Genomic DNA, 15,224 nt, shown 5'->3' with positions numbered 1-15,224 from the left:
TCCATAAAAAGCAGCCCTTGGAAATAATCCCAAGCATTCTCCTTTTGATGCATGAATTTGCTTAACGTCTTTAACAGCCCAGTAAATGGTTTTGCTTGTAATGCCATGAGTATACCGGGCACTCATTATAACAAAAGAACAAATATGCTTCTAACCATCCCATATTATGATATAGGGTGTTGCTTGAGAAACTCTGGAGTGTGAGGTAATGAGACACAGCGATATTGTGGGAGAATATTCTGAACAAGATTTTGTTTTTCTATTTGACTGTTACTCCAAGTTGGGATGTGGAAGAGAGTTTATTTTTCTCAAGTCAGCAAAGTCAAGAATCACATTGTTGTGACTATTGCAGAAGAAATTCTACTGGGGAATGGACTGCTCTGCTTGTGATTGTTTTGGTTTCTGGGTCCAAGATATTTTCTGGTTTTAGAAGAAATTTCCTTGTAGACAGAAGAGATCACTTCCAGAAGAGGTCTGATTTTGTGCAGTTCTCTTTTCTTTTCCCTGGTTAGTAATGCTTCCAAATGCAGGCTCAGATGAGGACTTTCTGTGACCTTCATGACTGATGAGTCAGCTCTGCATCACTGCAGTCTCCCATCGCGGTGCGTGTTGACTGCCAATTTCTATGCAGTACCAGGGTAATGCACTGTGCAGCTGAAAACTAAAACTCCAGATCCATGGATCAATTTTGCAGCATATCTTAGAGCTGCCTTTGCCATTTTCTGTGCATTTGGGATTTAAGGGCAGGAGAGAGATTAGCATGAGGCAATGAAAGGATTACAGCCTATGTTATTATACAGGGCTGACCACAGCATGGATGCCATTAACTTCCTCGCTAGCTGTTAGCAGCATTTTAAGATTATTACTTGTAATGGAAATGTGTAACTCAAGACCACAGCTTACAGAGAATCTCACATTTGCCTACCTGTATCAAGTTTATGAGGTACAAATTCTAGGAGAGGAAAAGATTAAATTCATTTGCTTGATAGACCTGGCCAAATCTCTCTGTAACTTCAGTGGGTGCTGGTTTCGGTTTTCTACTGCCATTTGTAGCTAGAATTTCAGTGTCTGGAGTGCAGAAGGTATTATTTGTTAAATAATATAGATATCTTAATAGCCAGGCAAATGGTTTATGGAAGAATTTCGTCCATGGACAGTAGTTAACAGTGACTTAAGGAGATCTTCTAAAAAATAATCCATTATGGATAGCTTTTTAAGTATTCAGTATTTTATAATGCACAACATACTGATCCACCCAGCAGAACCAAAAGGATTGTGTAGCTAAGGCACTCTGCCTGACTTCTAAAGATTCAGGTTTCTGTATGACCTTGGAAATTGTTTCCTTATCTCTATTTTATGAGTTTAAAATGCTTTCACACCTACCAGATGAATCTTTTGAACCCAGATTATCTTTTGAACCCAAAAGATAAAGTTAACTGTGAAAGTAGTTGTTCAGAGTTCACAGTGTTTTTAGGTTTCTAATCTACAAAAACCACTATGTGGGAATATTCCTAAGCAAGATCAAAATATGCATTTGAGGAAGCCACTGTGAACCATGTATACTTTAGGGGGAGATCCTAATTTTTATTTATGTGGAACTACCTATAAGTGCCACCTACTGCCTTGAAAATAAAAGACTATGCAGTTTACGTAAAATAGTTTTAGGGGCAAAACAATTTAAGAATAAGACATAAATTTAGACATAAAGATGCCTATGTACATATCTATGTTGATGAGCGCTGCAGTCTTCTAGCCGCCACTGAGACTTCTGAAAAAGTAGAAGTGGTGGAATTCAGGAACAGCCATGCTTGCCTATAGCAAAAACTGGGCATTAAAAAGAGAAAGCAATGACTGCTGCCAGGAGTCCAATATCTCTGTAACAACTGGTTGAGATACTAGGTGGTTTCCCCAGAAGTATGAAATCTTAGGCATTCAGAATAATTGGTTATCCTAGGACGGATAAGGAAAGTTTGGTCTTGTAATCAAAGAAGGATTTCAGTAATTAAAAGACTGTCACTCACCCACAGAACACCTTTTTATTCAACTGCTTCTCAAAATATTTTGGTGTTCTTTAGCTGTTGGTTAAAATTGGCAAGGAAATGCTGCTTTCTTCAAGAAGAGGCTTGTATTTTTGCCTGTTGGTAGCAAATTTTAATGCATGACAACAGTAACTTGCAGGTGAATTCATTGAATGGATTGGTGGTGCCGACTGACTACTGGTTATATTTTTCCTTTAGCAAATTCAAGTGTTAACCCATTTATCAGGAGCATTGGAATCCATTACAATTGCAAGTGCAGTATATAAACAGGAAGTGTATTTTCATTCTCTTTGGCAGTGATTTTATTGAGGTCTTCAGCCATGTTTAAGTTTCACTCCTGTCCATCGCCTCAGTGAAATCAATAATGAAAACTCCAGGTGACTTGGTTCAGTTTCTGAGGCATACCCCTTTTTTGTCAAAACAAAACCAAAACCAAAACAAAACAAAAAAAAAAAAAACACCGGATTTGTAGGCATTTAAAATGTAATACATAAACTTTTATTTGTTCTGCTTTAGACTGGTTTGCTTCAAGTTTTTTCAGAGTACTTTTTGTAATACATCTTCATTCAGAAGAAATTTTTAGCTCTTTAGCAATCATCCTTAGAGCCCTGAAATTGTAAAACATGAAGAATTATGTGAAAAGTGCTGTTTGTGACGGTGAGTGATGATAGCTGAGGGTAATAATTTGCTCTTGAGAGTACCAGATGGGAGAGAAAGACCAGCAGTTTGCTTCTGCTTGATGAATGGCTGTACTTTGACAGCAAATTGGATGTCACATAAAGTTGGCGAAGGGTGCAAGAAATTGATATTTATTGTGTAAAGTTGATACAATTAGTCTGTTGCTAACAGGGTATGTGAAAATGTGATTTAATGCATTGAATTCACTTCAGATTTCATTGTGAACTGTGGAGCCCCCTGTGTTGTTTGATAGGGGGGCAGCACTTACAGCTTCTCCTAGCGCAGCTCAGCTCAAGTCTGCAAGCATTACAGGTTAACATTTGAGGCAGAAGATATGAACCCAGATATGAATATTCATGTAAAGGGGTTGGTTTTCTTTCCCTGACTGCTGCTCAAGAGTACTGAGCAAGGATAATGGACTGGCTTTGTGTAGAGTAACTGGGGGCTGAATTGTGCAGTTTCTTTTCAGGCTGCACCACCATCTTCTGTCTAGCCATATATTTTCAGGGATCTGTTACTATCTCGAAATATAAACTCAGATTGAACCTGATAGATAAGGACTTATCCAAGAACTAAAATGGAATTATATCCAACTAGTCTTATTTCATTAAATAAAAATGAGCTTAAATGTCTCAAAATACAATATGCTGCAGGACATCACCTCTCAGGACTTGTAGTTGCTAGGTAGGTGTAAGTAGGAAAAACCTTTAACTATCACCAGGCTGCAGCCGAACCATATGAAACTTGAATATGAATTCCATTTGTATTCAGGAGAAGGTAAAGCAGGGGTTTATACTTCTCACAGAGTCACAGCACAGTTTAGACTCCAGCAGATCAGATGCAAGAGATATCTAACTCTGCAGAAATGATACATAATTCTCTATAAAAAAGTACATTACGTTTGATTTGAATCTGAACTAACCATTATGTTGAGGGCAAACAGGTTTAAGTAATTACAGGGAAAAGAGTAACACTTTAGTCAGTGTCACTCTTCCAAATCTTTGTCACTGTCAGAGGGTTCAGCAATGTTAGTAGAGCTGACTTTTAGTTCACAGCTGTCATGTCGACTCAGCATCCTAGCCACTATGTGTTTTATTTTCACTCAGAAATGTGTAAAGTATTGTGACGTTCCTACATATCTATAAGAGTTCTTGCTGGAAATATACATATGTATATATATATATATATTATTCCTTCTTTGCACCCAGATAAAATGTAAGAAGTCATTAGGTCACACTGAGCCCTGGAGGCAGTGAATCTATCTTCTCTGATGTAAATGCAGTTATGTCTGTTATGTACACCCCATCATGTCAGCTAGTTGTAAGACTGACTGTTCAGCCTCTGCAGCACCCTGCATCACCTGCAGGGATCTCAGAGAGTGCCTGGAGGGGCTTTCTGAAGTTCTTCTCCCACTGTCCAGTGACTTGACATTATGTGGCCATCTCTCTAACAAATCTGCAAATCTTCTCAGTTGCAGATAGGGAACTCTAAATTTTTACAACATCAGGATTTGTTTTGGCAGCTCTGTAAAACCCTCTACTTTGCTTAATGCTGTAAATTTACCTATTTCTCTAGTTTGCAGTTCAGGCCAGAAAAAGTTAAAGCCTCTGGTGACTGCATTTCATTGCAGAAGGTAAAGGGAATGGAACTCTGCATGTCATATATGCAAGGTTTCTTCAGATAACAGACAATCTGCTGTAAAGGAAGATCTTGATCCTTCCTCCTTGGTCTGGAATTGTTGCAATGTAGTGCCTCCAGACTGACAACGGGGAAGTTTAAGGGCTGGTCACAATTATGGTGTTATATGGTAATTTATGACTGTTGATCTTTGTGTTGAAAATAAGAAAAAAGAATAGATTTATTCAGTTAGTTTAAAAAATAACAGCCACCAGATGACCAGTCATCCAGAACTCAGAATACCCTATTGATAGCACAAGGCAACCATGCTGACCACGAGGTTACCATGACCTTTTTGAAATCTTTACTGGAAATATAAGGTGAAATGGGTAGCAGTTTGAAGTTATCTAAAAGGTAAGGGCTATTGCATTATTGTTTGCTAGGGAAGAAGCTCAAAAGGAATTTATTACTTTAAATGGATTACATGCAAAGGATATGATAATCTTTCAATACATTTTATCAGGCATGGTAAAACTGAAACCAATGTGATGATTCTTGAACATCAGTTATTGCTTTCTAGCATAGTGTCTGATGTATCCCTGTACTTTTTTGGAGTCTAGCAACTCACATAGTGTGCTCTGTCTGACATCTTGTTGTGTGCCTCAGGCTATTACTTCTTTTTCTGCTAAAGGTGTATTTTGTTTTATAAAAATTAATTAATAATAATTTATCAAAATAATAATTTATCAAAATTAATTAAATACAAAAGAGTGTCTTACTTGTCCATGCCTTGACCTTCAGTGGTTCAGACCACCCCACCGCCACCAAGCCCTGTGCACTCACATGTATGAAATCCTTAGCTGGTAATATTTTTCAGTCATCCAGCTCCGGCTTTCCATGGGCATAAAGCCACTACAGCTTTTAAGGGGTGACTACATCAGTAATACCCACAAACTGCTAATGTCACCCAGCATGGTGACTGGCAGAACAAGGTGGTAATGTCTTTTGAAAGAGAGACAATACTTTAGTGTTTTTTTGTGTGTGTGTGTTTTTCTTTGTTTTTTGTTTGTTTGTTTTAAAATGACATAGAAAAAATGTTAAAAAACGTTAGAAGTTGATAAAGGATTTTGTTTGAATGTCAGCTCAGCTGGTGTTCTCCCATCACCCTCTCTGCCAGAAACACCACAGAAAATATTTTCCTGCTTCCTCTATGGATGGGCTGTTCTGAATTTAATTTGTGTGGAAATGGCATTGATGGGGAGTGAGGGAGTGCTGGTGTTCATCCTGGGTGGTGGGAAGGGCTGCTGGGAACTCTTCTGTTGAACAGCTTTTTGCCTATAGCATGCATCCCCATGGGCTGGTGTTGCACAGGCAGAGTAAAGTGTGTGTCAGCAGTGGTTCTTGGTTAAAAAGACTTAAAACAAGGCTTGCTTGCTTTCCCTTGCCATTCATTTACATTTTGTGCTTGCACAAAATTAACTGCATTATAGTTAGTTAGAAGTGCATCCCACGATCATAGTGCTTGGTTGGCCTGAAAAGACCAACTGTGTAAGTTAGAAATCTCTTTAGTCACTTCTCAATGTTACTGGCAATACCAGTCTCAATAATCCTAGGATATTGGTCAATGGGATTCTATGGCCATAGTAGACGCAGTCTACTTCTTCTCTCTATTGGACTGCTTCTGGATCAGACAACTGCCAAGGCTATTCATAACTGGTTTAAATTTGAAGCTTTACTTAATAAAATTGGGAATGAGGAGATACTTAGATTTCTTCCAAACAGAATTAATATTTAATATTTATTTCCTGAAGTTGTTAGATAAGAGTTTGACTTGCCTTTCTGAAACTAAAGTTGGGTAAAATATGGCTACCCAATTGCTGCTGTGCAACCTGGAAATTTTTTCCTTTCTTCCTCTGTCACATCATAAAAACATTCCATTAAATGTGTAGAGAAAGGCTGTAAAAATCCAGTACAGTTAATTTAGAGAATCTCCGGGTCTTCTACACACATCTCCAATCCTCCTACTCCATCTATAGTTTAGGAAGTCACAGTCTCTAGCCAGGCTGTGAAATGGTCATGCTACTTTCTTCTCCTGCCCTGTGACATTTAATTTCTCTTTGGTAAAACTGTCCCTCTGAGAGACTTTCCTTCATCACAGCCAAGCATCTCCAAGTAACAACCTGAGCAGCAACCCTGTGTTGCTCCTACAAAATTGTCACGTCCATAAAGGACGTACTTTTTACTATTCAAGCAATGGCATAGGATCATTTTATGGTTAATAGCAATAGAGCCCACCCTAGAATTTTACATGAGGGAAGCCCTTGTAGTGTCTTGCACCCTGCCAGTGATTGGTCCCCACCCTGTGTGGTCAGCAGTAACACACCCACATGGAGGAGCTGAAGGGGGGCAGTCACAGCTCCAGTTGCAGCTCCAAACAGGCACGTGTATATGGTGCAGACCGCCACACTTGCCTCTGGAAATCAATCTCAAGTTGCATGGAACCATGCAACCACTGGAGCTGGGTGTCTGCACCGTGGGGGTGTAAGTCGTGTGTTACCTCCATCTGTGCCAGTCAGTGAGAGTTGAGGCTCCTCTGGTTGAATTCATCTCAGCTACAGAGATGACTTGGAGTAGCATCAGTGAGGTCCGAAGTCGGTGCTTTGAGTCGGGTGGATACCATGCATCTTTGTCTAACTTCGCATGCAGCTGAACGCATTTCTTCTATAGCTATGTTTAATGTGTTAACATCTAATCATAGATGACGCTTAGTTTGGCCTGAAGCAAAGTGTGTTCTGTGTCACCCACTATTACATGAGAAATTTCTGTGGCAACTCCAGGGTGACAGTTTCTTTCATTTCCTTCCCAGCACTAGATTCAATTCAAACTAGATTCCAGCACTAGATTCAATACGCTGCTTAATCTCTTCATTTGATGGAAGCTTGCAGAATAACTAAAATATCTGATCATAGAACATCTTCTGAAGGAGTCTGTGGTAACAGAGCCATCTGGATGCTTTACTGAATGCAACCTCATGTATGCATTCCTGTTAGGCCAGGAAGCAGAGCTATTAAAATAAACTGAATTACAAAGGCTAATGCCAGAACTGGATGCTGCAGAGGGAGACTTGCCCTCCTCCACTTTTGTCATATGCAGTCTCTCCTTCTTGCAAATAAGTGCACCAAGAATAGGTGTTATGAAAACAAGTTTAACTTGATTTGATTATTATCCACAAGTCTCCAGGTATTGTCACACACAAAACAATAAAGAGCAACCTCATCTCACATTTTAACTGAGAGCATTCTTGAGGTTTTTTAGTTTGTTTTTCTCCTTCTCCTTTATTTTCTATCTTTTGATTACAAGCTCTTACATTTATGAAAGCAGAGCTTCCCCAAAGCAACAGCAGAAGATGCAGTAAATTGAGAGGTGAGGAGGAGGCGGGTGCAAGACGGGTGAAGGCAGGGCCAGGGGCTGTGTGGGAAAGGCTGGCAACCCACCCTCTCAGACTGCCTTGATGGTGCTCTTGTCTTTTCGGGAATGCAGAGCTCTTTTCACAATCACAGTTCTTGGCCTTGTTATTTTAAGTCTCTTTACAGGGGAGTTTTTCTAAGTTGGCAAATAGGTGACTTGTTTTGTTTCCCCCCTACTTCCTTGTGAGTACAATTAATTATTTTAATTAATTAATATTATACCGAGCAGTTTGCTTGGAAAGGAAAGCTATCCTGGTTTTGGTCTAATTACCAGTCCACATTTCTGAATGACAATACAGCTGCTAATTAATCTCTCTGCAGTTCTCACAGAAAGAGATGCTGATAAGCATTTGCCAATTACCATAAGAAAAAAAAATGTCAAGAGTCCTGTTGTGTTTTTCTGGCATCCACTCCCAGTCAGATGAATATCACTATTAAATACACAGACAGACTAACTACTGAGTATGAAAGCCAGCGGGCTGTGAGGCTGCAGCAAAACTGCGCAGACATTACTCATTCAGGAGTTAGCTGTATTCTGCACTTTTGTTCACTCTTGTTACCTAACATTGCTTGTTACAGTTTTTGCAAATGGGACGGAGGTGAAGCAGTATGGCAGGGCAGCAGGGCAAGTGTCAGACCATCCTGAAAGGGAATTTTTCACAGTGTCCTGGTATTAGTCAGTATTAGGGGAAGGCTGGAAGAGGACTTCTGTCCTAGCTTTAATTAACCTGGTTGTTTTGGTGTGGCTGGGGACCTGGGATCTATGTGGGATGCTGCCTGGCTCTAGAGCACTGCCACAGTGAGTGTGCTTCTAGTGGTGTGGAGTGGGGACAATCCCTGGCCTCCTCTGCTCATCTCACAAACTGTGCTTGACAGGCAGTACTGATGTATGGCACTTTGCTTCTTGTATAGGGGAAGTTTGCAGCCCTTGCTGACTTTCCTACTGCTGCAGCTCGGCTGTTAATATGAGAAAGCTCATTTAAAATCACCTGGTCATACTAGAGGACTGTGTAGTCTCTGCTCTATCCGCGGTGTAGATATGTCCACAGAAACACAGGGCCAGGTGCTCAGCTGGTAGCAGTTACCGCAGTCCCTGATCACACCAGCTCAGTGAGACCAAGCTGAGTAACAGGAAGGAAAGGCACAGAACCCTCAGCTATTGACAGTTTATTTCCATTACCTTGAATTTCTCCAGTTTTTGGCACACAGTACCTCATGGCATTTGATGTTTCTGAAGACATGAGCCAATGCATTGGCTGCTGTGGCCATTGTGCGCAGCTGTGGTGAACCAGGGAGCTGCTGCACAGTGGGACACATAGCTAGCTCATGGAAAGCATTGGTTTAAACCATGTTGCACAGCTGGTTTAATTTTTTTTCCCCTCTCTGTGTTTGCAGGTCAGAAAATTCTTCACCACAGAAGTGATATCCTAGAAACAGTAGTCCTGATCAATCCCTCGGATGAAGCAGTTAGTACCGAGGTAAGTCACAGAAATATTTCACTGGATGTGTTATTAAAGCTCCGTTAAGTGGACAGAAGGAGAGCAGGCCCTGATTGTGGCTGAAAGCATATGTTAGTAGTAAATATCAACATTATCAACCATCCCTTGATTTTATTACTATTTTCTCAGACTCCTGGTAAACTGCCAAAGGTGTAAACAGAAGCAGATCTCTGATCATAGAAATCCTCTCCTCATAATGCACCAAATTCCCTTCTTGATGAAATGGAGGCAGTTGTGATAGAACTGCACCTGCTTTTCTTTGGCTCTTCCATTGTTGGTACCTCTAGATGTCTATTTTACACATGAAAATGTGCCTGAAGAGAAACTGGTGCCCTGAGAAAAATTCAGGTCTTTGAGGAAAATTGCTGTGTGATGGTGCCTCAAATTTGATCTGTGATCTGTCCTTCAAAAAACATGTAACATAATCACTGGACTCTGGAAAGCACCAGTTCCTCATGAAATCTGTAGAGTAGAGTTGAAGAACTGAGTACATAGTTCAAAGAGAAAATTGAGAAATTTAGATATTGAGACTGAAGGTTTAAAAAATAGGGATAATTGCATTGCTAGCTGGTGCTGGGACCACTGACATGATAAGATTTCTGTGGGGAAATGAAGTGGTTTTACTTGCAATACTTTATTTTAAAAATCTATTTTTTACCAACCCAAAATGATATTAAACACCAACAGGAAGAAACACACTGAAGCAAATGAAATTTGTAAACTTTTATTTTATTTTATTTAAAATAACTAGTCCACCTTAGTTAACAGCAGCTCATTGACTGAAAAACTATTTGTGAAAATCTCTTGCATTCATTAGAGGTGACTGGTAAGGAACAAGGAGGGCAGCTGGGTAGCAGCTCTTAGGATTGTCTTTAATACATTCAGGCTTTCAGAGTAAAAATAAAAAGCTTTAAAGTGTGTGTGAGGGGGTTGGAGAGTAGAAGAAACTGCCAAAAGTAAGGAAATGCTGTTTCTATCGCTGTTTCTTGTCTTCATTGGATGGATGACCACAAGGAAGAACATTGTCTGAGGCCAATTAATGACTTCTGAACTCTGTCTTTACTTCTTTGGCTTTGGAAGATGTTTGGCTAGGTTACTGCCAACTTCCTTTCACGAGGCTGTGGGAGGCAATCTTTACTTTGCTTTCATCTTGCCAAACTGGTCACAGCCAGAAGTTAGAAGCTGGTCTTTACCTTGGCTGACTAAGCAAAACCCTCACTGGACAAAAGCCAGAAAAGATGATAAGAAAGAGCTAGGAGAATTAAATTGGAGGTTAGAAGAGACATGCCTTGTGCATTATGGCAAATAGAAAACTTAGCTTTAAGTATCAGTAGTTTTCCATGTTGCAGTTGAGGAGACAGTGATATACCATGGAGCTCTGACTTCATCAGAAGAGGAAATTGAATCTATCAGTTCAGGAAAAACAAAGGCAAAAGTTGCTAGAACAATTTTTTTCTAATCTGTCTGGTAACAGCCATACTGGTTGTAGTTTGAACATGGTTCTGCCCAAAGCTCCTATCATGTTCTGTCAGCTGCCAAATACTTCCCAAAAGAGAGAAGTCCAAAAGCAGATAGACCACATATCCCCTAAGAAAACAAATTTCTGAAAACCTTATGAACAGTTACTTAGTTTTTAAGAAGACTCCACTCCATTGCCATAATACTCCTCCAATTGTGTATGTAATAAGTAACCCAGTTTTGGCTGAGTCTTGCTGTTTGCTATCTTCAGACAATTTGGGACTTCAACCAAGGGTAAAGTTGAACAGAATTTATCGCCTTGCAATGTTTCTTCTTGAATGTAGTGGTCTTGAAATCAGAAGACAAAATTCTGGTAGTCCCTCAGAATGCTTTGATTATAGCCAGACACAGAATTTATGTGTCTCTGGAAGTTCTTTCATGTGTATCATATGTTACCCTCTACAATCTGCAACCATATATTTACCTTTTTTTTCCCCTGCCATAGTTTTCTAGCTCTGCAGAATCTATTTATTCTGCAGAACCACAGATTAATAAAATAAGTTAAAGGGGAATTATGTGACAGTCGCATATCAGTGATTCATAAATCAGGAAATAATTTTGCTGTTGGAAAACCTAGTAAGTTTATACATAAGTTGGCAGACTGTCCAGAGCTGCTGCCAGCAATGAGAGAAAAGACAGCAGAGGAAACCATCTTTTTTTATGGTTTTAATACCACTGGCACAGACAGGGTTTCAAGACACACATCAGACAGACCACTGCATTTGTCTCTATTCTTATCTGAAATAGATAGACTCTATCTATCAAGGATATTGTTGAATTTATAATCATCTAAGTGCAATTAGTGACAAACCAGCATTACTTTTGTGCTTAATTAAAGGAACTTACTGCTGTTTAAAGTCAAGGCCACTTATTTAATAAAATAACAATGAAGATGTGGTAGAGTTGGCATCTTCTTGCAGATACAAGCTCTTCAGTGGCTCTTTTCTACTTGTACTGAAAACATGAGTTCAGCAGAGATTTAGGTCAAGCCTTTCTGGCTCAGCTTCCCTGGCGTGAGAGGGAATTATTTAGAACAATTGATTGCTTAACAATCAATATATAAATTTGAAAGAATGACTTGCTAGGAGTGCTGAGGTGATTATGTCATCTCCATGGAGATGGAGTTTGGATGCAATATCTACATGTGGAGTTGTTCCAGATGGACTCTTCTGATTTAGTTTAGTTTGGATAGCACTGTTCTGGAATCAGTACTCTGTTTTAACTTAATTCTTCTTGAACAGAGGAATTACCACACTTGAAATTCAAGCCTTACCTTAATCTGAATCGATTTTTTGGTGCTGGAAAAAAAAAAAAAAAAAAAAAAAAACAACTTTTTTGAAATATTAGCAAAAGGTTTACTCAACAGTACAGAATCTTATGAAGGTTTTATTTACTCTTATTCTTCAATTTAAGTTGAGATCAGCCAACAGAATGATAGTGAACGTAGGAATATTTCTTAGAATACAGTTAAATCTCTCCCTGAGGTGGAAACAGGAATTACTAGTAGTTGTTGTGAGGGTCAAGCAAAGTAATGAGAATCTACTTTAAGGTAGTTATTTCAAAATGCAGAAGAAAGTTATTTCTGAATAACAAGCTCCTTTAAGCCATCAGGCATCCACATAATTTAGTAACGTGTATGAAATAAGATCTTTCACAGGCACTCTATAAAAAGCCCATAGTTAGTGACATCATGAGGAGTAAATGGTGCATATGACTGTATCTGAGTGCCTGATGGTTAAGTTTATGATTTTGGTGAAGCGGGATTGTGATTTGTGACTGTTACTTTTCAGTGATATTTTTTCAACCAAATGGCAAGTTATGCTGAATACTGGGAAAAAAAAAAAAAATAGAATGGCCTTCCAAAAACTGAGTCTGATAAGTGTAGTTGTCCCTTATTAGCATATGAGGCACAGTTGACCAAATTTGTCCCGATATATTGCTATTAAAACTTACCAAGGGTTATACAAGGAATATATTTGTTCATTGAAAATATTTCTTGTCATTCCAATTTTATTCTCTTCTGCTTCTTGCTTTTTTTTACATGTCTTTACTTTGACTTATTTATCAGGCCATCTCCCTAATCGATTCTTGTGCCTCCTTTGTTTCTTTTTGCTACTTGTTAGCAGAAATATAACTTGATGTTTCACCAGTACTGTGAGACTCTGCTGCAAAATATATTTTAAATTAAGCAAGGTAAACTGCTCATTCTCATAGGAATGTAGAAACACATGGTAACTCCCATTATTGCTGTGTTTCTCTCCTTCACTCTAGGTGCGTTTAATGATCACAGATGCTGCAAGACACAAGCTCCTTGTACTAACTGGACAGTGCTTTGAAAACACAGGAGAACTCATTCTTCAGTCAGGGTCCTTCTCCTTCCAGAACTTCATCGAGATCTTCACTGATCAAGAGGTGTGTTCAGAAAAGTATCTTCCATTTATTGTCGTGTGATGGCACAGGTTTCTAGAAGACCAAAAATGGCCCTCTGTGTTAGGTTGAATTTAGAGTTGGCAGCTTGATGCTGATGCTCTTTACTCTTCTTTCTTTAAAAACATATGCTTTCTTTAAAAACATCTATTTAATTTACTTTTTTTTTTTTTTTTTTTAAATGTGAGTTGCTTAACTAAAGAATTGCATTTTAATTTGGGGAATTAAGTTTTAATTTTGAGAAACAGGAAACCAGTGAACCTTTTGACAATGTATCGTGGTTTAGCCCGGCTGGCAGCCAAACACCACAGAGCCGTTCGCTCACCCTCCCCCCTCCCTCTCTGGGATGGGGGACAGAAACGGGAAAGTGAAGCCTGTGAGTTGAGATAAAGACAGTTTATTAAGACAGGAAAAATAATAACAATAATAATAATAATAATAATAATAATAATAGTATTAATAATAATAATGTGTACGAAATAAGTGATGCACAATGCAATTGCTCACCATCCGTTGACCGATGCCCAGCCTATCCCCGAGCAGCTGGCCCCCCCCCACCCCGGCTAGCCACCTCTATATATTGTTCAGCATGACGTCAAATGGTATGGAATACCCCTTTGGCCAGTTTGGGTCAGCTGTCCTGGGTCTGTCCCCTCCCAGCTCCTGCTGCATCCCTAGCCTGCTTGCTAGCAGGACAGAGCGAGAAGCTGAAAAGTCCTTGGCTTGGTGTAAGCACTGCTCTACAACAATTAAAACATCAGCATGTTATCAGCACTCTTCTCATCCTAATCCAAAACATAGCACCCTACCAGCTACTAGGAGCAAAATTAACTCTGTCCTAACTGAAACCAGGACACAATGGAAGGAAATAGTGTTGCTTCTAAAGTGTACAGGTTGTTTATCTAAGGTGCACATACAAAGCAGGCAAATTGAATTTGACAAAGGTCCTTGCCTGTTGGCAGCTGAGCAGTAGGTGACATTAAATAAGATAGAGACTGTCTGTTGGAACAGCTGGAGAATTTTGCACCACCTACCCACTTGGCCTCTTTACTGTAGTGTTTAAAATCCGGCTAGAGAAACCTGTAAATTTTGTGATCTTTATGCACCAAAAATACAAGTATATGACATACCAGTATTTAATGCTGTTTGTTTCATGGCTTGTTATTTTGCTGTCCTGCTTAATGTGCTGTGTCTGAAAGCTCCCATAGGGCAGGAGCCCATAGTAAACAAGCTGTCACACTTAATTTGGCTGCTGTGTAAAACATATATTTAGACAAACTATATGGCTGCATCCATAGGATTTTAGTTTCCAAAATTAATTAGGAGAATTTCAGTGGAGTGATATTTGAAAGTTCAGTGCTGAAAAAGCAAAGTTTGCATTAGCTCCGGTGTGACCTTACTGTATCTATTTGATCATGTTCTCAAAGCCTCTTTGTTCTGCATGTGGTTGTAGGGTTAGGGATACCTGCTGGAATTCCAGAACTGGATTCCTGCTCTCTGGAATGCATCTGGCCCCTAAAAGTCAGTTTGCAGAGTTACTTTTCTGTGGAATTGCAAGACAGAGCTCCATGTGCTTCTGGCTAAGTAGGAACGCATGAACTACATGCAAAACCAGGGGCAAATCCTATTGTTACAGTTAATAAGCCAACAACAGTTGGCTGGAAAGTAGAGGGGTGATGTCTGGCAACATGCTAGAGCCAGTGTGGGACTGCTGTGGGGCATGTGGGACATATTCCTTTGGCCCCAAGGAGGCTCCCATGGCTCTTCTCTGCTGGTGGCAGCATGCTCACCAGCCAGCACGATTCTTTTAAAGCATTGGCATCCAGCTTGTTTTCCCTAAGCCTTGGGCTCTCACTGCTTCTACACATTTCAGAAACCCAAAGAAAGAACCTGATTCCCATATAGCAGCCTGTGAATGTGACATTTTTTCAATGCTCCCATTAATGGGAAATTTTCAGAGAGTCTACAAATTGGAAAAA

The 15,224-nt window shown here is 39.6% G+C and overlaps 1 protein-coding gene across 1 annotated transcript in view; it reads left to right on the top strand.

Moving 5' to 3' along the window:
• The window catches only part of MAP1B (microtubule associated protein 1B), a 72,480-nt gene that overhangs the window by 39,544 nt on the left and 17,712 nt on the right, over nt 1-15,224 (top strand). The window contains exons 3-4 of the mRNA XM_040539900.1: nt 9,197-9,279; nt 13,090-13,230. Coding sequence (XP_040395834.1) covers nt 9,197-9,279; nt 13,090-13,230 — 224 coding nt within the window. The remainder of the gene's footprint in view (nt 1-9,196; nt 9,280-13,089; nt 13,231-15,224) is intronic.

Source organism: Cygnus olor, chromosome Z, assembly GCF_009769625.2.
Source record: "Cygnus olor isolate bCygOlo1 chromosome Z, bCygOlo1.pri.v2, whole genome shotgun sequence".
Taxonomy (NCBI): domain Eukaryota; kingdom Metazoa; phylum Chordata; class Aves; order Anseriformes; family Anatidae; genus Cygnus; species Cygnus olor.
Note: the sequence above shows the minus strand (reverse complement) of the source record. Positions and strands in the feature narration are given on the sequence as shown.